Genomic DNA, 22,103 nt, shown 5'->3' with positions numbered 1-22,103 from the left:
TTCTAATTCCCCACATCCTCTTCTGCTCTCCTCTTCGTGGTGCAATTTTTTCTTTGCTCTTCCCGGTCCGTTTCCATTCTTCCTTGCCCTCTGACTTCCCCTGCTAGCTTTTCGTATTTTGCTCTGTCGTGCTGGGCTGGGTGAGGGACAGCATCAGGCTCAGTCGCGTGCATCCCCAGTCCAGCGGCGCAGGCTTGGAGTTGACCTTCTCCTCAGCTCGGCAATCCACAAGGCGAAGTGTAGGGCGGCCTGCGGCGGGTGGCGGCCAGCGGCCAGCGGCCAGGCCTCAGCAGTCGCCATTAGAGGGAAAGAAAAGCAAACTCTGGGGGCACCTCCCCACGGACGCTGAGGGCTCCCTGCAGTACCAGGTTCCAGGGCCAGGAATCGCCACCTTCTTCGCCTCCCGCCAGAGGAGACTTAGCCCCCAGGCCTGCCTTTGTCCAGAGCTGAACATTAGAATGAGCCGAAGTTGAGCCCCACTGATGCCTCCAACATTGTAGTCAGAAGAAATGGAGGGTGAGGCAGTTCGGAGGGGTTCACCATGGGCTTGCCAGCCTCAGACCCTGTCCCCCTCCACCCCGTGGGCACCTTTGTTCTCTGTGTTCCTGGATTGCTGCTCTGTCTTCTCTGGTTCCGTGCAGGGGTTTCCCAGTGTTGTGGCTTCTTTCTTCAGGGTCACCGTTGACTTCTCGGGCTGTGTACAGAGACCTTCCCAAATCGGCAGTCTGAGTCAAGGTTATGGGTCTCTGCTTTGTGCAGTGGCTTATGGGGGGGGTGTGCAAGGCTGTGTGTGTGTGTGTGTGTGTGTGTGAGAGAGAGAGAGAGAGAGAGAGAGCAAGCGAGAGAGTGAGAGAGAGAGCTCAAGTGAGCGCTGGCAGGAGAACAAGCGGGTATGAAGGAAAGACCCTCTCCTGCACCATTGTCCCAATCTGGGGCTCTGTAAGAGACGCTCTCAGAAGCAGAGAGCAGAGTGCACAGGGCGCACCCAAAGGCCAGCACACTCTGTTGGCTCCCAAAGCTGGTCCAAGGTAGGCCTCAGGGGGGATTAACCCCGACCTTCAAGCCATTTTGCCTTCAAGCAAAGAAAAAGCAGCTCCAGACATCCACCCCCACCCCCCACTCCCCACCCCACTGCCACCCCCTCCTCTGGCTGGGGCCCCAGAGCCCCCCTTTCTCCCTTCCCGCCCAAAGATCTGAGACCTCGTCCTATGCTACGACCAAAACTTTTAAGTTTTTCACAAAAGGGAGGGGAAATCTTGTAAAACTTTTATGCCAAACAAAGTTATAAAAACTTCCCGGGCGTTGCCTTTCCCAAAGGTTTATATGAATAATAAAGAGTGCAGTCGCGTGCTGGCGATCCTGGCGGGCTGGGGGGTGGGGTGGGGTGGTCACCACCAGCGCTAGCCAGCCCCGGGGCACCAGGAAACCCCAGGGGCGGCCCCCTTTCAGGGAGCATTGGCCCAGGCTCGAATGGCCGGGCAGATTCCTGAGAGGGGCGGGGAGAGGGAAGGGGTGGTGCCCTTGACTCCCTTGAAGTTCAAAGTTCTCCTTCACCCTGTAAGAAAGGCCCTCTATGCCCGAGTCCACTCAAGAAATCACTCCAAGGTGCTACCTCCTGTTCTGGTTGAGCTCTGGCCCTGGTATCCTGATTCTGTCTGTGAAATACCTGACCTATACCTTCTTTTTGCTGCCTCCCCCATTCTCGAAACAGGGCTCCCCCAACCCTTCCAACGGAACAGCTGGAATCTGGAACCCAGGGACACTCTCTCCGCGGTGCTGGGTAGGGGTTGTGAGTTGCCCCCTTGTATGAACACGGCCCAGGGACCGCAAGGGCTGAGTGACAAAGAAACCCCAGATCCAAGGATACCCCCAAACCACTTTTCATTTCAAGTGCCCTTGGTTCCCCCTGCACCCCCAAAACCCATCCTGGGAGGGGGAGGGGCCCGGGGTACTCTCAGCCCACACCACTTAATACCCTTGTAAACTCCCACGTGCGCTATAAACTTGGATTTTTACAACCAACATTCCTCCTTAGCTCTGGGAAACTTTGAACTCGGCCTCGGGTTTATTTACTGGGGAGGGGGGGCAGAGGCTGGGGAGCTGGGCGCTGAGAAAGACTGGAGGGAAAGGGGCAATGTGGGCAAGGGGGTGCTGGGGTGGGGGTCTGGGCGCGCGGTTTGTTTACTATTTAGGGCGGAAGCGTTTTCTAACCCAGGCCAGACTGGGTCGTTAAGGCCGAAATGAAACTGGGTTTAGAGGCACGGGGGGCGCTTTATGGCTACGTCTAGACGAGAATCTTTTGTTCCTGGGCTGTGCTGCTGCAGGGATTACCCCAGAGGTGGCGGCCAGAGTGCCCCTGAGTAGCAAGGGGGGTTGGACATCCCAGGAGCCCAGAGCTGGGTTTGTTTGGGGGACTGGAGACACCCTTCTTTACCGCCCCCCCTTTCTGGAGGGCCACTGAGGACTGGCAGGTCCCCGGCTGGCCTGGGTCAGAGTCTTTGTTTTTCTTTCCCAATGACTCCTCGCCTCCTACCCTACAGAAATCTAGTCTGGGCTGCACGTTGCAGGAAAAGGGACAGCTCCAAGCTTTCAATATTTTGCTCCCAAATCAGGAACCATGTGAAGGCTGATATTTTGTTTTATAAACAGGTTCATCCCCTAGAGTTTCTGTCATTTTTTCTCAAAAGAAAACTCAACAGAATTTCTGCTTTTTTTTCCAGGAAACACAGCCAGCGGATTAACATGCCCTCAAGTGGCCGGTGGCTCACCCTCACACCTGGAGAAATGTCACACACTCAGATACACAGGGGACCCTCCCGGCATTCCTGCCACACTCACTGCACAACGCGGGGACGTGTGCCCTTAGCGTGCATTCACTGCATGCTGCAGGCATGGGTGTACAGATAACAATTCTCTTCAGGTGCAGCTATAGGGACTCAAAATGTGGGGTGGGGTTGGGGGCACAGGAGGGAACTGGAGGCTGCACACACCCAACATTTACAAATCAGAGAGTCACATCCCTGCCTGCAGAAGCGACAACAGGCCCTCAAGGAAACAGCCACAGCGCTCCTGCCTTGCGTCCAACAGAACTGTATTGACAGACAGACACACGTGGAATTACACCAGAACAGAGGGGAGGAAGGTGGGAAAATGGGTCTGCAACTTCCTCCCCCAAATCATGAACCTGGAACAGAGAAGAACCCAGTGCCCCCAGAGTCAGCACTGAGAGGACCCCGCGGCTCTCTGGACACAGAAGCAACATGCAGCAGATCCAGCTGGGTGTGGCGGCCGCTGTCCCCACAGGCCACCTCCTTCCCCAGTGTTTCCCCAATGCCAGCCCCTATGAAACCAATTTCTGGGTCTCTCTGCTCTGGGACACCCCCTGGACAGACATCAGGGCGGGCCAGCCTAGGTGTCCAGTGGTGTCTGGTGGAGCCTGGCCATTTGTGCCTAAGGGGAAGGGGCCTGGCCCCACCTTTCCATCCTCAGGAGGGGGCCAGCTTCTGCTCCTCTCCCCTCCTTCCTTCAAAACTGTATATAAAAATTCCAATACAGTCTTCTCATAGAGAAAAAAAAAAGCGAAAGCCTCACCCCTCCACCCTACACATTTAACTGCGACAGACGGAGACATCTGGCAGGAGGGCGGTGGAGCCAAGAAAATTCCTATAAATTTAAATTTGATGATGGTTACAATTAACTGCACAACAAACTTGTGCTTAAATGGAAAGCGGTGCTGGGTATTTGGACACAGCTCGAGCTGCACGTGAGAAAGGGGAGCCTGAGAGTAGCCGTGGAATGTCCTCCGCCGAAGAGCAGGAAGCCACCGTCACAGTCACACTCTTGGCCCTGACAGCGGCTGGCAGCTCCAAGGGAGCCAGCACCGGCCTGCCTCGCCTCCGCCAGCCCCAGGCTCTGCCGCCTCCTCCTTCTCCACCGTCTTGGGAGCATGGAGGTTTTTTTTTTTTTTTTTTTTTTTTTTTTTTTTTTTTTTTTTAGGAGTGGGGTTAAAAGTAAAATCATAATATTGAACAGAATGAAAGATCTTTATTTGCCATCAAAAAAAAAATCACACGGAGAGAGATGGGTAATTCCAATCTGATGTACGTCCTCTCCCCCGTCACCCTCTCCAGGTAGAAAGAACGGCTTGTGAGGTTTATTTACAAAAACAGCCCACCCCACCTGCGAGCAAGAGGTGCCCATCTCATTTCTCTCCTGCCTCCTCCATCCCAATCTTTTTTTTTTCTTCCAAAAAAAAAAAAAAAAAAAAAGAAAAAAGAAAAAAAGGACAACTGCATAGACTAGCTATAAATCCATGGAGTGGGCGCTGCTTGGAGAAAGGTTAGGAAACCTCAATGCACCAGTTCAGAAATTTCAAAGGAGGGCTCTCTCTACACGGTCACGGGAGGACAACTAGGCTCGGGCGGGGCCAGGGCGCACACGGAGGTAGGACACAGACTTTGCACACCTAACACCAGGTCGAAGGTACAGGAAATTCACAGCAAGGCAGGATCACATTTAGCCGCCCCCCGGCAGCGGGGCAAGGTGGGGACGGGGCGGGGAGCCTGGCAGGTCTCCCCCGCAGACAAGGTGTCGCAGCGGATCTTTCCACCCGGGCAAGGGAAGGCTTTCTCAGTCCAAGGATTGCTAGGCTCCGCCGCCCACGACCCTCGCCCCTCCCCTCACCCCATCCCAGCAGCAAGACGTTGTCGCGAGGTGTGTTTTCGTTTAAATAAAGAGTCTTGGCCGCGGGTCGGACGCTCAACACCCCTGTCCAGGCCCGCCCGGGTCCCGCAGCGACGGTCAGGCGGACGCAAAGGCGGCTCCGCGGGGGCAGCGCCGACAAGGGCAGCGGGGGCCAGCCCTGGCCACAGTCCGGTTTTCCACCCCGCGGAAAGAAGACGAGTTAGAAAATAAAAAATAAAAATAAAATAAAATAATTTCCTCTTGTGCCCTCTTCCCCACCCACCCCCCGCGCAAAAGGGCCGGGTTTGCGGTTACAGCAGCGGGTTTCCCGAAAAATACTGCAGCCGGTCTCTGCTCAGTTTTTTTTCTTTCATCCTTCTGTTCTGAAACCAAATTTTCACTTGTCGGTCCGTCAGGTTCAGCATCCGCGACAGCTGCAGCCGCTTCTCTTTGTTGATATACACGTTGAAGAAAAACTCCCGCTCCAGTTCCCGGATCTGGAATTTCGAATAAGGACAGCGCTTCTTGCGGGTGCGGGGGGCGTCTGGAGGGGAGGGGAGGGGAGGGGGCAAGTGCGAGGAGAGGGGGAGAGAGACACGTGAGACCCGGGCGACCCCGGCCCGCCGAGCGCTCAGCGGCCCTTCTCCCAGTCCCTGCCGCCAGGCTGCCCTCCAGCCAGGCCTCTGGCTCGACCCCTCCCGCGCGCGCGTGCTCGGGTCCGGGCGTGGGCGCTGGGCTGGCCTCGACCCCCCGCCGCGCGCAGCCCGGGCAGCCGAGCGACCCACACACCCCCTTCTCGCGCTGGGGTGAGGGCCTGGGCCGGCGGGGTCGGGGGGAGGAGGGAAGCCGCCCGGGGCCACGTGCGTCCCCCGTGGGCCCCCCTCCTGCTGCTGTCCTGCAGGCCTTCGGCGCCTTTGCCCTCCTGACGGTTCCGAAAGCCCACCACCCCCTTCCCCCAGAAACCGGAGGGAAGCTTGTGGAGCAGGCGCAAGGAAGTGAGATCAGGCTAGAGCAGCCAGGAGAGCCCGCCGGGAGGAAGCCAGCGGCGCGCGGGCACCGGGGCGCCCCAGCGCCGCTTCCGGGGGCGGGGGGCGTCCCAGCTCTCCGGGCCGCCCGGGCCGCCCGGGCCGCGCCTTGCACGAGGCCGCAGACCGCGCCGCACAGCGGAAGCCCACCCCCCCCACCCCCCGCCTGCAGCGCAGCGCGGCCGCTCGTCCCCGCTCTCCTGTCGCCGCGGACTCCTCTGTCGCTTGGGCTCCGGCTACCTTGCCCGGATTCTGGGCCGCCAAGACGCAGTTTGAACATAATTTTTTCCTCCCCCCCAAAATAGTTTTAAAGACAGAAGCGGAACGGCCTGGGCTCCCTCGCGGGTCTCAGGTTCTGCTCCGCTGCCTCGCTCCCCCCCACCTCTCCCCCTCCCCGGGCTGGCCCCGGCCTTTCCCTCGCCCTCCCCTCTCTCCCCCCCGCCACCCCTCCCCTCCCTCCCACTCCACCCCCGGCGGCCCAGCTCCCCATCCTTGCGTAAATGCTGCTCTAAGTTCACGATCAAAGTTAATATCGCCCGCGATGGTGGCGCTTTTAAGAAATTTCACAGACCGAGGGAGATAACGGGGGAGGGGGGTTCTCCCGGCTTTTCCAAAGAGCTCTTGTCCCTCCCTCCCCACCCCTTCTCCATCGTAAAAAGTCGAGTCGTCGGGAGAGAGGGCTTTGTCGGTTATAATAAAATCCTTTGAATGCTTATAAAACTCCACATAAAATCGGACTGACCCAAAACGTGAGGCCGGGCCCCACTCCCCCAGCCTCCCCCTGCCCTGGCCCTCCCCGGCGCGCTCCCTCCCTCGCCGCCCTGCCCGCCCGGCCGCGGCTACCTACTGGGGGCGGCTCCCTTGGCCGGCTCCTTGGCCGCCGAGTGGGCTGACCCGGACGAGCTGGGATTCGTGTTCTCCTCCTCGGCCTCGGCCTCGGCGCCTGCGTCCGCCCGGGGCGCCAGTCCCGAGGCCGGGGGCGCCTCGGGCTCCCCTTTGGCCTCGCCCTTGCCCGAGCAGGGGGGCTCGGCGGGCGCGTCGCCGCCGCCGCCGCCGCCGCCGCCGCCGCAATAGGCGTTGTCGAAGAAGCGGTCGAAGGCTTGGGGCAGGACGCTGTTCTTGTTCACGGAGGAGTAGAAGCCGGCGGGGGCCGCGTGCGGGGCGCTGGGGTGGTGGTGGCCGCCGTAGGAGCCTTCGTTTTTCATGAGGATCTCGGTGACCGTGGACGGAGGCAGGCACTCGCGGTGCATGAGCTCGTCGGCCGCCGCATAGCAGGAGGAGTAGCTGTTCCGGTGGTGCCACTTGCCGGAGGGCTCCAGGCCGTAGGAGACCTCGCGGACCGGGGGCACTTGGGCCGAGTAGGGATAGGAGATCTGGCGAGAAGGGGCCTGGGGCAGGAAGGAGGAGACGGTGGAGAACTCGGGCACGTAGTAAGTGCAGCTGGGCAGATAGAGGTTGGAGGCGCAGCTCCCCCGCTCGCCGAAGTCCGCGCCCCGGTCCTTGCGCGACGGCGAGCAGAAGTTGCCCAGGTTGACCGAGTTAAACATCGTTCTCCTGTGCCGCCGGCTCCGGGCGGAGGTTTCGGACCCGGTCTAGCGAGGGGGGAAAATTTGGGAAGGCGAGATGACGCGTTATCCGTCTTAGTCTCTCTCCCCGAGCACGTGATCCAAAGTAGATATTGTCATATATCAGTTCGGAGCACTTCGCAGACGTAGGAGGGGTTCTCTCTTAGGTAAGATGGGGACGTTCAGGCGATTGGTTTGCAAACACCGCAGAAACATTATGAAAATCAATTGCAGATTTGTATTCGTTTTTCTCTCCTCACTCCCCTCCTCTCCATTCCTCCCAGCGCGAGCAGAGGAGGGGAGACAGGCTTGGGTGGGGTGGGCGGTGGGGTGGGCGGGGGCGGCGGCTGGGAGGGGGCAAGTGTATTTTTTTTTCCTAGTTGCTCTCTTTCCCCCCAGGATTGGGAGAGGAAGGGGGAGAGCTTTCAGGGCTGGGGGCAGTGTGTGTGTGTGTGTGAGGGGGGGGGGGGTCTTGCCTCCTCTCTGGGATCAGAAGGAGATGGGGTGGGAAGGAGGCCCTCTTTCCCCACTGCCTGATCTCCCCCACCTCACCCTCCCCCAGTCTCAGGGACTCACCCTGCAGCCCACAGACTCAGCGCCTGTTCACCAGAGTTTGAAGAAATCCATTCGGTCCCCTCCCTGGCCAGAGCTGGATGTCAAGACTTCCTTTTTGGAGTCTTTGGAGGGACTCCCCGGAAGAGTATCTGAAGTTTCCCAAAGGTGAGGCAGCCCAGCCACAAGCTTGTGTCCCAACTTTGTCTGGCTTGCTGTGCTGCCGCCGGCTAGGGACTCGGATTAGTCATAAACGAGTGGTGAGCAGTGCGCCAGCCGCCCAGCCGGTGCCTGGCGAAGTCTGGGAAAAACCTTCTCTAATGTTGTGTTAAATATTTAGTATGAGAGAGTGGCCCTGGGTGAATATTTCATGCCTGCCTTTATTGTCAATCAATGCGCAGAAAGCTACATCCACTGTGGATTTCTAAGTCCCAAATCCCAAAGAAAAAGATGGAAACAAATGAGAACCATGTATCTTTTCTGATGGGGGGGGTCTGGGGCCCTCTGGGTTGGGGGCTCCATCTCAGCTGATGGGCTGCAAAGAAGGCTGGTCCAGGGAGGATATGGTGAAGGGGTGATTTGGGGTGCTTGGAGGGGGGCTGGAGCCAGATGTGGGTCTCTCAGCAGGAGAGAGAAAGGGAGCTTGGACCCCTAGACCATCAGTAGGGCCAGGGGCCACTTCCCAGTGGAAGCCCCTAACCCGTCTCCCTGGGGCTGCAGCCGAACCCGAGTGCCTCCTTCCAGTTTCTCGGTCCTGCCCTTGCCCCTCTCCCAGTCTGTGGCCTTGCCAAGGACTGTGGTCCAGGATTCGGTGGTTGTGCTCTCTGCTGGGCACCACAGGACACATCTGGGCAGCTGAAAATTGCTGCCATGAAAGGTTCTGGGCTGGGTGCAAGGGGCCAGAACGGCCGGCTTGGGCAGAAAGTGGCCTGGGTTCTGAGAAGGAGTCCCCAAGGCGTGATTTGTTCCTGTTCCGGCAAAGAACCGAAGCCCCCAGGATTCAGCCTGGGGACAACCAAAAGTAGCCCAAACCCCACAAATGCTTCCCAACTCTTGGTTAAAATTGGTTCCCGTTTGTTTAAAAATAAAGTAATGTGGATTTGATTTTCCTTGCCGGAGCGTGGTGAAGTGTGGAAGCCCACAAACCACACACGGAGGGCACCAAAGTGGTGTTGGGTCTCCCAAGACAGCCCCCGAAAGCCATTCCTTCGAAGACTTCCTGCCTCTCCAGACTTGTCCAGCCTGGCCTTCGCAGCAACACCTTGGGGAAGTGTGCCTGTGCTGTGGGTCGCAGCCTGGGAGTGGCTCGGCCGTCCTGGGGACAGACCCCCAGGGCCCCTCGGCCTCCCAGTGCCTGGCGCAGACTTCCAAGCCCTCCTTGGGGTCTGGCCAGACCTTAACTGAGCGCAAAGAAGAAGTACATTAGGGCTCTGCTGAAGTGTGGGGCTTCACCCGGCAAGGAGACCCAGAAAGTAAAATCTGTTGCATTTCCTTTTTTCCTCTCGCCCTTTTTACAGGGTGAGCTGGGGGCAGCGTTTTTGACTATAGTGGTGGGGAACTATGGATTGTGGCTTTTATGGGGTTCGTGCTGACCTCATTAAATTCGAGTTTATTGGAGGCAAAATGCTCCCTAAACAGTGATAGGAACGAGGGTGCGGTACCCTTCTTCCTTGCATAGGTGTGGATGAAGACAACGAGGAGTCTGAGTTCCTGATATTCTCACCCCCACACACACACTGCCCCTACCCCACGACTCTGCTCCGTTCCCTTCTCAGTCCTTTGGGTGATGTGGGGCCCAATCCCCCAGAGCGTATCCCTGCACAGCCAGGGCTGGGAGGGGTAGGCTGCTTCCTGTGAGGAGACAGCTGTAGGTCTGAGCACTTGAATTTGACCACCAAAGTTTATTCCGGGGCCACCATAAAAGTGAGCTGGGCGGCTGTGAGGAGCTGCTGGCTGGCGGCGGCCTTATTTCTTTGAAACAAGAAAGAAAAGAAAGAAAGAAAGAAAGAAAGAAAGAAAGAAAGAAAGAAAGAAAGAAAGAAAGAAAGAAAGAAAGAGAGAGAGAGGAAGGAAGGAAGGAAGGAAGGAAGGAAGGAAGGAAGGAAGGAAGGAAGGAAGGAAAAGAAAAGAAAGAAAGGAAAAGAAAAAGCAAGACAGAATACCAGGAGTTGATGTCCCAGGAAACTCTGGGGTCTCCCAACAGAGACTCTGAGAAATAATATTCTTCCCCGCTAAAAGTAAGGTACAAAGTTTAAAATTTTTGCTGGCACTGTTTTTCTAATTTTTCGATTGCTTAAAAAAATAATTCCAGCAACTGGTGGCTGCTGCTGGGGTCAGAGAGAGAAGGCACAGGCCTCCGAAGTCAGCTGGATGCTGATTGGCAAACATGCCCACGCTGAGGGGCTGCCGCTCTGCCCAGCCCTGATCCAGGCCACCCAGAAGCACAGGGCTGAGCCTTTGCCTGGAGCGGTACCTGGGCTTGGGGTACCTCCATGCCACGGGACCATCAGTGGGCCTCAGGTTCCTTCCCTGGCAGGCCTCACACCAGGCGGCTTTTTTCTTTCCCCTCACCTGGTGGCCCTCCATCTGTCCCAGCCATCACCTGGAATTCTCTGCACCAGGGCCAGGCTGCCCTCCCTGCTGGCTCTTGGTGGTCTCCGTCAGGGCGGCCCGCCTGCTCGGCCGCTAGCAGGCAGCTGGTCTGGGCGGCTCCTGTCTTAGTGAGGCCAGGGCCACTGCGCACTGGAGCACCACTCCTTTCCACGTTCCGACATACAACAGAGATGGATTCAGAAGGCGGGCACACAGCACCACCGGGGCCGCCTTGCCGCTCTGGGTTCCAGAAAGCACACAGCGACAGGGACTATGAGCTTGGAGGAAGAGCCTGAGAGGAGAAAGGGGGCCCCTGGGAAGAGCTCTGGTGGGCTTGGATAATAGATTCGGCCCCTCGCAGAGGGGAGCCAACGGTGTCCCGCGCGTGGACCTCCCAGGCTGGGCTTGTCAAGAGGAGCCCTCATTAAAAATCAGCTTGCACCTTTTTGTGCGCATCTCTCTCCCTAGCGCAATATCGGGTATTTAATAATCCCTTTAGTGTGATTTGGTATTTTCAGGCTTGCGGTTTATCTCACACCTGGGACTTTCCCACTCCTCCCTACCCCAGCTAGGAAACTGGGAGGAGGTGGCTCTGCCGGCTCCTGGCTTCCACTTCGCCTCAGCCCTGGCTGTCACCCCAAGACTGGGGCCCCCAGGTCAGGCCACCTAAGCGGGGAACCCCGGCCTATGAACCAGGCGGGCAGTAGGGCGAGGGGTGTCTCCTCCGCCCCTGCGGCCCCACCCAGCTTCCTCCGCGGAGGGATTGTCCCCGGAGGCTAGCAACGCGACCCCATTTCTCCCCCCATAAAAGGCCCATTTTACGAGCCAGTTTCACTAGCCTCCTTACCAAATGCTCTAAAATGAAGGAAATGTCTTAAAAGCAGTCTGGAAATGGAGTCGCTGCCGTTGGGCCCTCGTTTGCAAAACGGTGTGGCGGTGGTGCACGCGCGCGCGCGCGCACACACACACACACACACACACACTCATTCACATACACACAAAATACCTTTCCTGGGCGCAGGCCGGTGGCCGGGCTGGCCCGAGCCGCCATTCTTTGCCTTTAGCGCCTGCTTAGGCTCGGACCCAGTCCGCCCTGATCAAAGTGAGCTCGCGGCATTTTTATGAGATCAACTTCAGTGGCTCTCTAGTTGTAATCAGACGCCTGGGTCGAAAATGCAAAAGGGAACAGCCCATCAATCCAAAAAGGAAAGGGGAGAGAGATTGAGAGAGAGAGAGAGAGAGAGAGAGAGAGAGAAGTTGAGTGGGGTGAAAAATTCAGGTGACATAGAGCAAGAAGATTCTAGTCACCAACAAGAAAAGACCCTTTGCCCCAGGCAAGCGAGCATGGGCTGTGGGTCTGTCCCAGCCGCCAGGCCCTGCCTCTCGACTGTTCATTTCCCCCGATTTCCGGTAGCCTGAACAGCAGCGGGCAGCCCTGACAACCCTGACTGGCCAGTGCTCTCAAGCCTGATCCGGAAGCTTCCACAGTGCGGCCGAGCTGCGTGGAGCCAGTGTGCCGGCCCAGGCTGGCTCGCCCCAGTGGGGAAGCCGCCTCCTGCCCAGGACTTAAAAAGCAGCCCCTCCAACGCACTCCACTTCTCTGCTTTCCTCTCTGTGGACCCTGTGGTTCTCAGTCACGACAGCCTGCAGTTGAGTTACAGGAAGATTCGCCAGAGATTTATCGGCCGGCCCCTAACTCGAGAGCCTCTTGTCATAAAGTCTATTGTCTAGACTTTATCTCTGGGCATGGATCTGGATCGTGCATTAGCGGGACTCAGGAGACCTGGGCTGGCTCAGTGGGGGTGTGCAGTGCCGCCGGTGCCTGCCCCCCCCAACCTCTAGGGGTTTCTTGGGGTCAGTTTAGGAATGAACACAAACCTGTTTCTGGAGCTGGCCAGGTATACCTGAGTGTCCACGAGTGGAGGCTGGAGGTAGGGAGGCTGTCTTTCTGTATGTGCCTGGGAACATTCCTGTGCGTGTACTTGTGTGCTGGGTGAGAATTTGTCACGGTGTGCTTTGTTTCTGGGGCATTTTAAGTGTTCCTGTCTGGGTTTCTGCGGGTTTTATGAACCTGCATCCGCTCGGCCTGTTTATGTCCTCCGAGGCAGATCGTCTGGTGTTTTTCAATATTGGAGCCCATTGTGTGTTGGGCCCCTCTGCGGAAGTGGTTCTGCAAGATACACTCCTACCCCGTGTACCCGTAGCCACCCCAGCCTCTGCCCGCGTCGGGGTCTCTGCAAGTCCCCCAGCTCTCCAAAGTGCCCGCCAGTGTTCCGTCACAGATGTGGAGCACAGCTTTGCGGGGAGACGTCTGGGTCTGGCTATCTCCATCTTTCCCACGCTGGAGGGAAGCCTCCCTCTTACTTCCCAGGGGTCCCTTTCACAGGCTGGTTAGAGGGTACAGGGCGGGCACCAGAATAGGCCTGGCCATTCTGTGTCAAGCACAGAGCCACAGCTACTGCCACGGAGGAGAGCCTGGCCTGCCCTCTTTGGGGGAGAGGATGTCCCCACAACAAATGTCCCCAGGCTGGCCACCCCATCAGCCCCTTGAGCCCAGGCACTTTGTGACATAAGTGGCACTTTGCCCAGATTAAATGTCTAGGAGAGAGACACTTATCACCTTAGATCTCAGGATCACAGGCCCTTTGAAAGCCAGGATCTTTTAACACCACCAGAAATAATCAAATCCTCCCCCTTTTGTTTTTCATTAGCAGAACCCCAGGGGAGGAGGGCCTGGGAGAGCCCTCGGCCCTGCGGCCCTGCCCGCTGCTGCAGGCGGCTCCCATCCAGGCCCCAAGCCCCACTACAGGTCCCTGCGTAGGTGGGGATCCCAGAGGCTTGTTTTCCAGTTAGGGAGGGTGGGGGGTGACAAGAGGAGCAGCCTTTGGAGCGTCAGATTTAGCCAAGATGCCTGCCATAGCTTTTCTTCCCTTCTTTGCCATTAGAATTTCAATGTTGGGCCTTAAAATGGCTCCATGTGCACGGAGAAAGGACGGGAGCTGAGAGGGCTTGAGCAGAAATCCTCCACACCAGTAATGCCCCCGCTCGCCCGGCCCTGCCACTCTCTCCTTCCCCCATCCCCAAAGCGACCCCGGCGGAGGAGGATCCGGACTCCGGTGACTCTGGTGACTCCTCCGGCAGAGCCTGCCCGCTGCCCGGGCCGCGGCTGCCGCCACTCCTCAGCGTCGCTGGCTGCCCGTGGCTCTGCCTCACTCTCCCTGCATTCCTGCCTTCCCCAGATCCGCAAACATCGCGTATCCTCGCTGTCGGCACCCAAGGCCTGAGCTGAGCCTGCTCGGGCGGGCGCTCCAGCCTCCGGGCGGCTGCTGCGTTTCTCCCCCCAGGCCCACTGGCTACAGCCTCTTCCTTGCACCGGTCGCCGGGTAAAACACGTCCCTCTCATTCCCCTTCTCCTCCTTTCTTTCCGCCTGTGGATCTGAGAAATAAATAAACCCAAGTCTTTTACCGCACCAGCCCTCCCAGTCCCTGCCGTGTCACTTCTCCTTACCGCGTGTACCGCCTTGTTTTCTGAAGGCAACCGTAATATTCAGACATTTAAGTTGTAAACGAACTTTTCTTTATGATGTTTAATTTTCTCTCCAATTCTTAGGTCCTGCTCTGCTTCGCGGTGGAATGGAAACGGATTCGGATTTGGACGTCTGCCGTGGGGCATGGGGGTGGGGGTGGGGGGAACCGCAGAGACGGAGCCGGGAGTTACAGACAGGCAGAAAAATACGGGAAGACCGGGAGACCCAGAGAAGGGGGGAGAGAGGCGTGCAGGGGGAGGAAGGAGGGAGGGAGGGGGCCCAGCTGGCAGGGATCGGAGCCAGAGAGAGAAAAGGAGAGAAAAGTTTCCCGGAGTCTTCGTTAGTTGCCTTCCCTGTCTGCAGCTTCCCCGACCATCGCAGCTCGCCCCCCAATAAAGGAAGGAGGGGGCTCCTTATTTTTTTTAAGGCCCCCGAAGAGTCCAGTGTTTACAAGACCAGGAATGCCACAGCCGCGTCCTGCAGCGAGAAAGGCTGAAATGGAGGACTGACGCCTTCCTTATAAGGTACGATGCTAACTTGACCTTCACTTTGTCACAGCGCCCCCGCCCACCCAGACTGCTGCAGGCCGCCGGGCAGCGCCACAGCAACCGCCAGACCCCTGCCTCTGCCTCCTGCCCGCCCGCCCTCTTTCTCTTCCAGACTCTCTCCTCTTCCTGGTCCCACATCCCTCCTTCTCCTCCCTTTCTCCCCCTTGATCACTTTCCTTTCTTTGTTTCCTCTGCTCCCTTCCTATCCCCTTTCTTTTCACTCATTTCTTTTCTTCTGACCAGCTGATCTCATCGTTTTTCTCAGCCCTCTCTTGCCTTGATCTCTGCCTCTGTGGCAATCTCTCTCTCTGTCTCTCTTTTTCTCCCACAACCTTCTGGGCTCTTGAATCCCAGAAACAAACAAAAAATGTTTTCAATCTTGCCACCATCCTTATCCAGGACTGACCTCCATAGTCCCAGTTTGAGTGATGCTGTCACCCGGGGGCCCGGGAAGGGGGGTTCCTGGGGCGGAGGGTCCAGGCACCAAGGCCAATTTAGAACCCAAAGGGCGCTCGGCTGGGTGCCCACTTAGAGATGACAGTGAACTTGGCTTTGATAAGACCCTGTCTTCAGCTCACCAGCCTCACCTGCCAAGACTCTGTGACCTTACTGGCCTTGGGCTGAGGGTGAAGCCTTCCATGGTGGGAGGCATGTGGGCGAGCAGAGCCCACCGCAGTAGGAGGAGCTGGAGTTCATGTACGAAGTTGTTGTTTGCCCTCCTCTGGAACTTCAGCCCCTAAACTCTTAGATTTTTCCCTTAGGACATCTGGGGGAGGGGATTCAGACAATTAGGGATTTCTGGAGATCCACACACATGTAAAAACAGGAAAAGGGGAAGGCTGTCGGGGCCTCTGCCTTGCCTCGTGCTGCCTCCCAGCCTCCAGCAGAGCCTCCGACGGGAGCTAATCATCTCTTCGGCGACTATAAAATAATATCATCGACACCCCTGTAATTATCCATCATCCACTCACTTGTGATGATTGCAATGCTAGAGGAGGCAGACAAAGCGAAGCCCAGCAGATCTCCCGGAAAATGAAACTGCATCGGAGGCCTTCAGACTGGATTCTCTCCTTGAGTATGTTCCCAAATCTACAAGCTCCTGCCTAGGGTCTCCCCCATTCCAGAGCAGCCATTTTGCAGGGCTTGGGGGTGCTGGTGAGAGACCCCCTCTCCCACTCCCTCTTCCTCTCTATTCCACGGACACCCCCACCCCTCCTCCACCACCCCCTCCTCTACACAGACCCCAGAGAGGATGAGACAATAAAAGGCAAATGCTTTCTCTCTTTCCCCCTACAATTATCCGGATAATTGGATGAATTCTTCCTTGACTACCACTATCGAGTCGGGGTCGGGATTTCAGCAGGAAGTGCAGGGGACAGGATTCCACATGGGGGAAGCTGAGGGAGAGTCCCGGGTCCTGCATTCCCAGACTTTATAGTTCTGTGTAGTGTTACATTGTTTCTTCAGGCAAAGATCTTTGTTCCCCTCAGTCATATTTCTCCTTCTCCCTCCCTGTCTTTCTATCTCCCTCCTCCCCCCTCTTCGGTCCCTTTAAAGGAGACTCAGATCATCTTCTGTTCTTAATAGATGACTATAAAAATAAAATTAATTCCCCCTGCCCTTTAGTATCAATATCTCTGCGTTAAGTATGCACATCAGCGAGAATAAACAGAATTAAGTGCTGCAACCCAAACCAGCAATTACACTGAAGGTTTTTTTTAAAATTTTATTTTCATTGAGTCTAGAGTATTTGAGGGTGTTCACTCTGGCGCGAGATAACCAAGGGGTATTTGTATTATTATTTTTTTTTTACAAGCTCACTGGGGCCTGAGCCAGCACCCACCTGGTAGAAAAAGCAACCATGAAGCCAGAGAGACAGCCAGAGGAGGGAGAGAGCACCGGACAGAGATGAAAAGAGCCATGCAGAGAAACGCAAGGAAAGGAGAGAGCAAAGGCAGGTCCCCCCCAAACGCGGCAGAGCGCAAGGCAGGCACTCGTCAAAGGAGAGCTTTGCATATTTTGGTTGCTGAAAATCTGATCAATGAAGAAAAGGGAAAACCCCAGGAAGGGCAGGGGAGGAGGAATTACCCGGGTCCCAGCTCACAGCATGAATGCCCCCGAAGGAGAGAAGGCGAAAGCAACGCGAGCGCAGGACGCACCAGGGCGACGGCGGCGGCGGCGGGTCAGCCGCTGCCCACTCGCTGCGAGGCCGGCCCTGCAAGCCCCCCCTCGCGGCCGCCGGGCTTCTGCGCTCCCCTTATCATCTCCATCTTTATGACGAGGCTTGTTAACAAGACCAGCGAGCTGGCCACGCACATCCATCTCAGCCGCCGCCGCTCCGCCGAGCAGCGGCCGGCGGGGGGACTGGGATGCGCTAATTAATTGATTCCTTTGGACTGTAAAATATGGCCGCGTCTACGCGGAACCCCTGGACTCACAAACAATGTCTCTGCTGGATGTGAGTACACCGTCAAAGAATTTCCTCCATAGGCATGTGTCCCGGACCTTTAGTTGCTAAGCAAAGACCCAAGTGGGACGAATTTTGGGGGGGGGGGACCAAAAACAGCCCAGGACCAGGAAAGGACCCCTGCAAAAGGGAAAGTTCGGAGGGTTTTGTTGAGGGAGGGGGAAGCTTGAGTTATGGGCTAGCCTTTTGCTGGAGCTTGTGTAGACCCAGCCCTGGTTACAAATGTGAGCCTGGGTATGGGGTGTGGACAGACCCAAGGCCTTTCTGCCCTGGCTGCTTCCACATTTGAGGGGGACACGGAGAGGCGGCTGCTTCTGCATTTGAGAAGGGGCGGAGAGGCCAGGATCCAGCCTTTGCTTCTTGCTGCTCTCTAGACTCGAAATTTGAAAATACATTAAACAAATAAAAAACCTAAGCAAATCTTCGCTTTTGGGATCCCAAGGATGTCCAGCACACACCCAGGAATCCAACCGCCTGTTACACACCTAGCCAGACCCCTGTACCCGCGTCTCTTCCCTAAGTGGCAACACAGAGTGAACCTAACACGCGTACACCAGGTCTACAGGAATGCATCAGGGGACAATCTAAGTATATACTGCTGATTCCATATAGGCCTGAGTATGCCCGGGACTCTGCTGCAAACAGGTTTTAGGTCTAAATATAGACACCTGCCCCCCAGCTCCAGACCAGAGGTGCAACAGGGGAGTAGAGAAGAGACCTCACTTCTGTAAATAATGCGTGCAGACCTAGATGAAGGCTTAAAAAAGCAGAAATGATCAACAGAAGAAGCTCAGCACACGGAGATGGTCATTGCCAAGGCCTGAGCATCCTCTTGCTATTGTTCCTGTGATTGCCAGAGCTGTGTTATAAATACAACCTGTGAAGCCCAAGAATGTTCTTTCGCTATATTTGGTATACGCAAACATGATTCACAGAATTTCTTTTTAATACACTGGGTAGATAGGCACTTTGGGTGTTATAATGATACCATGTATTTTGCACACAGTTTTAAATGTAGACATTAATATCTGGTTGCATTGGCCATGCATTGGTTTTATAACTCCTATTGAGTGTGTACATACTTGGAGCTTAAACGGACTGAACACTCCGTGTGTGGGGTGTGTGCGCATGCAGTCTTCCCTTTATGTAAATAAATTTTTACATTCGACAAATGGACATGCTATGTATAATCTTTTCCTGGTAGGTTGCTTTCGCTTGCATGGACAAAAGTTGTCTCTGAGTATGTGTGTGTGTATATATATGTATATGTGTGTGTGTGTATTTAGAAAATCTCCCCCATGCCCAGGATGTACCTGTAACGTAGCATCTGTGCATTTGAGGTGGTTTCAATATATTGATATGATGGCACTTGGCAAGGTGTGTATTTTAGGGAACATCTTTTCCACGCTCCCATGTGGTCACCCAGCTTTCACAGCGCGCTTTCCAGCAAGCACTGCGGGTGGGTTCCATCGCACAGACCTGCGCCAGCAAGGACGCTCTGAGCTCCCGTTCAGGGAAGCTGACTATATGAAGACTTGTCTGCGAATGCCCTGCAAGCGCTCTGGCTGGAAGAAGAGAAGTCGCCGGCCAGCAAGGAGCTGGTCCAGTCCGGCTGTGTTTGGTTTCATTTCTTGGCTACAGTGCCAGACCCCAGCTGCCGGCGCAGGCCTGGGGAGCTTTGGGCAGAGCTGGCAGAGCTGAGAACCTGGCGCAAGGGGCGGTCGCCGCAGCGGGACACCGCGTGTCGGGCCGAGGGAAGGCGCTTGGGAGGCAGGTGTGGTTCCGGCCACCCAGGCAGCGCCTCCTCCCCGCTGCTCTTCGAGGTCTCCCACAAACTTCTGGGGCGTCGCCCAGGCCTCGGAGGAGCGGGGACGAAGGACTGGGCCGGTGCGGGTCTCGGTCAAGCAGCCTCTACTGCTCCGGCCAGCAGGGGTCATCCCGCCCCTCGCGGGGGCCCGGCAGCCCTCGGGAGGCGACCTGTGCTGCGGCCGCTGCTGGGCGCGGAGCTCTTCGGGTCAACCGGGGCTGTGGGCGCGCCGGTTTCCTCTCCCCGGGACCTTCGAGTGGACCGGAGCCGGAGACCAGGCGGACGGAGATTAGGGCCAGGGTCTCAGAGCCCTCTCCACGGGGCCGGAGTACCGAGGGCACCAAGGCGTGAGTCGGAGAGAGGCCCCGGGCGCCGGCGTCCTGCACCAGCCGCCGGTCCGCCTTTGTCTCTAAGAGCTGCAACCGCGGACGCAGCGCCGGGCTGCGGCGGGCGCCGACCGCAGGCCGCTCCACGGAAAACCGGCGACTCTGCCGCGATGGAGGCAGGCACTGAGGAGCGGTCGCTCGGACCTTGGGGTCGGGGAAGGAGCCGCCGCGCAACCCCGGGCCTGCCAGGCACCTGGCGCTGAATTGCGCTAGAACCCTCCCGCCTCCCAGTGCCTACGGCGCGGAGAGGTTCGGCGGCGCCAGGGTCCGTTTCCCGCGCGGCCTGGAGCCTAAAACCTGCTCCTGCTTTCCTGGACCCGAAGGGGAGCGTGGGTGAGGGCTCCAGCCCTGCCGGAACCCCAGGTCCCAGGGGTTTGCATTGTTCGCCGATGGGGGCCTGGCGGTCTCTGATCGCCTCCGGGTCTAGGCCATCGATCGTGCCTGGTTTCCGGCTGCATTAGTATCCGCAGATCCTGGACTACCGGCCCATCTCCTGCCCGCTCCACGGTGGCTTTCAGAACCCAACTTCAGCTATGCAGTCGGGAGCGGCACAACCACGTGGGTGATCAGGCCCAAATACAGAACTCACAGACCAGATGGTGGAAACTGCCGCACACAAAACAGCACAATTGTCTTCTCCTGAAATCACCAGGATAAACTCTCTCTTTTTCTTGTCCCACAAGGCCCAGTTAGCGACACGGGGTGCTCTGTCTTAAAGTGACTGGAATAAATGGTAGTTTGGGGGTTCACACTAGGCAAATAGTTCAACACACTGCCAGCAGCGTGCCCAGGTCCAGAACTCAGCTCAGCCCCATGCACTTGAATCCTGAGCTCCAGGACAGACAAGCAATTGTTTTGCAGTGAGGAGGAAATGGCTGGGGTCCTTCCCTCTCTGACAACTGAGGGTGGAGGCCTGCATGGAACCACCAAGCAGGGCGCCTTCTCTCTAACACTGAGAGAATCAATTCAGCGCCAGTTGTTCACCACATCTCTAAATTCACTCTCTTAAAAGCCAGAAGCACCTCCACTGTTGAATCTTCCCGTGTAGACATGTCCTAAGAAGTGGCTAGTCTTTTGCTTTGAAAACCCTGGGATTCAGACAGCACTCCCCCCCCCCCCTTTATTCAGACCCAGAAGCTACCAGCAGGCCCCTCCCCCAGCTCATGGCTGCCAGAAGCAGCGGCCCCTAGCCTCTCTCCCAGCCAGCCTTTGTATGCCGATCTCCAAGACATACACCGGGCAGCTGAGGACAGGGGTGAAGGGAGAATGAGGGTTGCTCTAAAATGGACTAGTTTCTCTAATTGCAGGATTAAGAAAATGGAAGGAGAGGAAGGTTTCAGGGCAGGAGGCGTGGCTGTGGCCCCAAGGCTGCTCTCAAGGTGGGGGGCGGGGGGCTGGTTTTCCAGCACAGGCCTGGGAGCATAGAGAAGGAATTTGAAGAAGACTCCCACGACTGGAGTCACACTGGTGGGAGGGGTAGCTGGGGGGGGGGGCAAGCGGCATAAGGTTGGCAGCAGGGGGAGAGGCAGGCAGCTCATGGGCACTGCTGCCTCCTGACACCGGTCTGGACTTGGGCCTCTTTTAGGAACGGCTGGAGGGGGTCCTGGCTTCAAGAGTGGAGTCTATTTCACAGCTCCAGGGGATCTTCGGCCCCCTTGCCTAGGCACCTTGCAATGCACAAAATGGCCTCACCACGGAGCATGAGAGTTAAAGATTGCAAGGTTGAGGCCCTGGACCCACCAATCCCGATCCCACCCCAGCCCCCAGGGCATTGGCTCTGTCCCTGTGTCCCAGTTCAGACCCCCATGTCCCTACCCCAGTTTCTATTTTTCACTTTTCTGAAACTGGTTTCTGCCTCCTCTGGGTTGTTCGCATTATTTTTATAGCCCCATGAGTCCTCAGCGCATCCTCCCCCCATCCCCAATTTTCTCTTGGCCATAATTGCTTGGGACTGAGATAGGAGACAAGAGCTCATGAACAATCTTAGTTGCTTGGCTATTTTTGTTACCCCTGCAACTAGTCTGCCTTTACACATTTATTATTTTCACTATTCGCCTGAGCTACAGTAAAAAGAGTGGGGGAACAGCTAGTGGGCTGAAGTTTCCGTTCTTTCTGGATGGAAGATATCATATGTGGGGACCCATTGTTAAAAAGCATTCTCAGAGAATCACATCGTCATACATCCAGGTTTTAATTATTATTAATATGATGAAGCAACTCTGTACAAGGACCATACAAAGGGCAAACGTGCTTAAGACAGACCTTGGAACAGGAGGATACACTACAGAGAGCTGGAGAGGAAGGCAGCAGAGGGCCTCTAACCATGAGCACACTAGGAACTAGCAACAGACACAGAAAACAGGGTACAGAGTAACAGAGAAGCTCACAGAAGTCAAGTTAAAACGAAGGGAAGAGAAGATTGCATATCTTTATCCCCTACTCCTCGAGGAGGGTTCCCGGCTGCTCTGTGGGGGCTCTGGGAGTCAGGCCAAGGTGGGAGGGCTCCAATTCAGCACCCAAGGGCTCACAAGTCACGGGGAGGGCTGCATGAAGGGGTACAGTGGGTGATAAGCCAAGGCGGGGGTAGTAGTTCCCACCCAGCACCGGTTCACAGGACACTGAGTGGCCAGCAAGAACGGAGGAGACTTGTATGTGGATAGAACAAGTTACACGGGTGGGGAAACGTGGCGAGTGGTGGGGGGGAGAGGCAGGTACCCCAGTAGGTCACAGAGGTGTATGACTGCAGTGTCCACTTGGTAGGGCTCTGTGGGAACTGTTGTCTGCCTGCAAGTGCAGTGGGCCCAGTGGTCCGCTGGGCTTAGCCGTGTGTGTGTGTGTGTGTGTGTGTGTATGCGCGCACGCGCGCGCGCCTCTGCATAGCCCCATTCGGCTGGGGACCTGAAGTTGTGTGTTGGTGGAAGAGTGGGGAGTACTCTGTGGATTGTCCTTTA

General features: G+C 56.7%; 1 protein-coding gene and 1 long non-coding RNA gene across 3 annotated transcripts in view; both read right to left on the bottom strand.

Moving 5' to 3' along the window:
- Positions 1-22,103, bottom strand: part of LOC149123478 (uncharacterized) — a 427,738-nt gene that overhangs the window by 311,258 nt on the left and 94,377 nt on the right. The window lies entirely within an intron of this gene.
- On the bottom strand, positions 4,258-7,507 carry HOXC11 (homeobox C11). 2 transcript variants are annotated; one of them, XM_089307402.1, is made up of 2 exons: positions 6,552-7,507; positions 4,258-5,227 (listed from the first exon to the last, which is right to left on the bottom strand). In XM_089307402.1, exons 1-2 carry the CDS (start codon positions 7,253-7,255, stop codon positions 4,801-4,803), a joined length of 1,131 nt encoding a protein of 376 aa, XP_089163528.1. In that variant the 5' UTR covers positions 7,256-7,507; the 3' UTR covers positions 4,258-4,800. The 2 variants fall into 2 exon arrangements, with proteins under 2 accessions (XP_089163528.1, XP_008254767.2); XM_008256545.5 differs by having other exon boundaries at positions 4,871-5,227; positions 6,556-7,504.

This window comes from Oryctolagus cuniculus, chromosome 11 (assembly GCF_051225735.1).
Source record: "Oryctolagus cuniculus isolate XC-2025 breed Fujian yellow rabbit chromosome 11, ASM5122573v1, whole genome shotgun sequence".
Taxonomy (NCBI): domain Eukaryota; kingdom Metazoa; phylum Chordata; class Mammalia; order Lagomorpha; family Leporidae; genus Oryctolagus; species Oryctolagus cuniculus.
The sequence above is the reverse complement of the archived record's forward strand: the minus strand, read 5'-3'. Positions and strand labels throughout refer to the sequence as shown.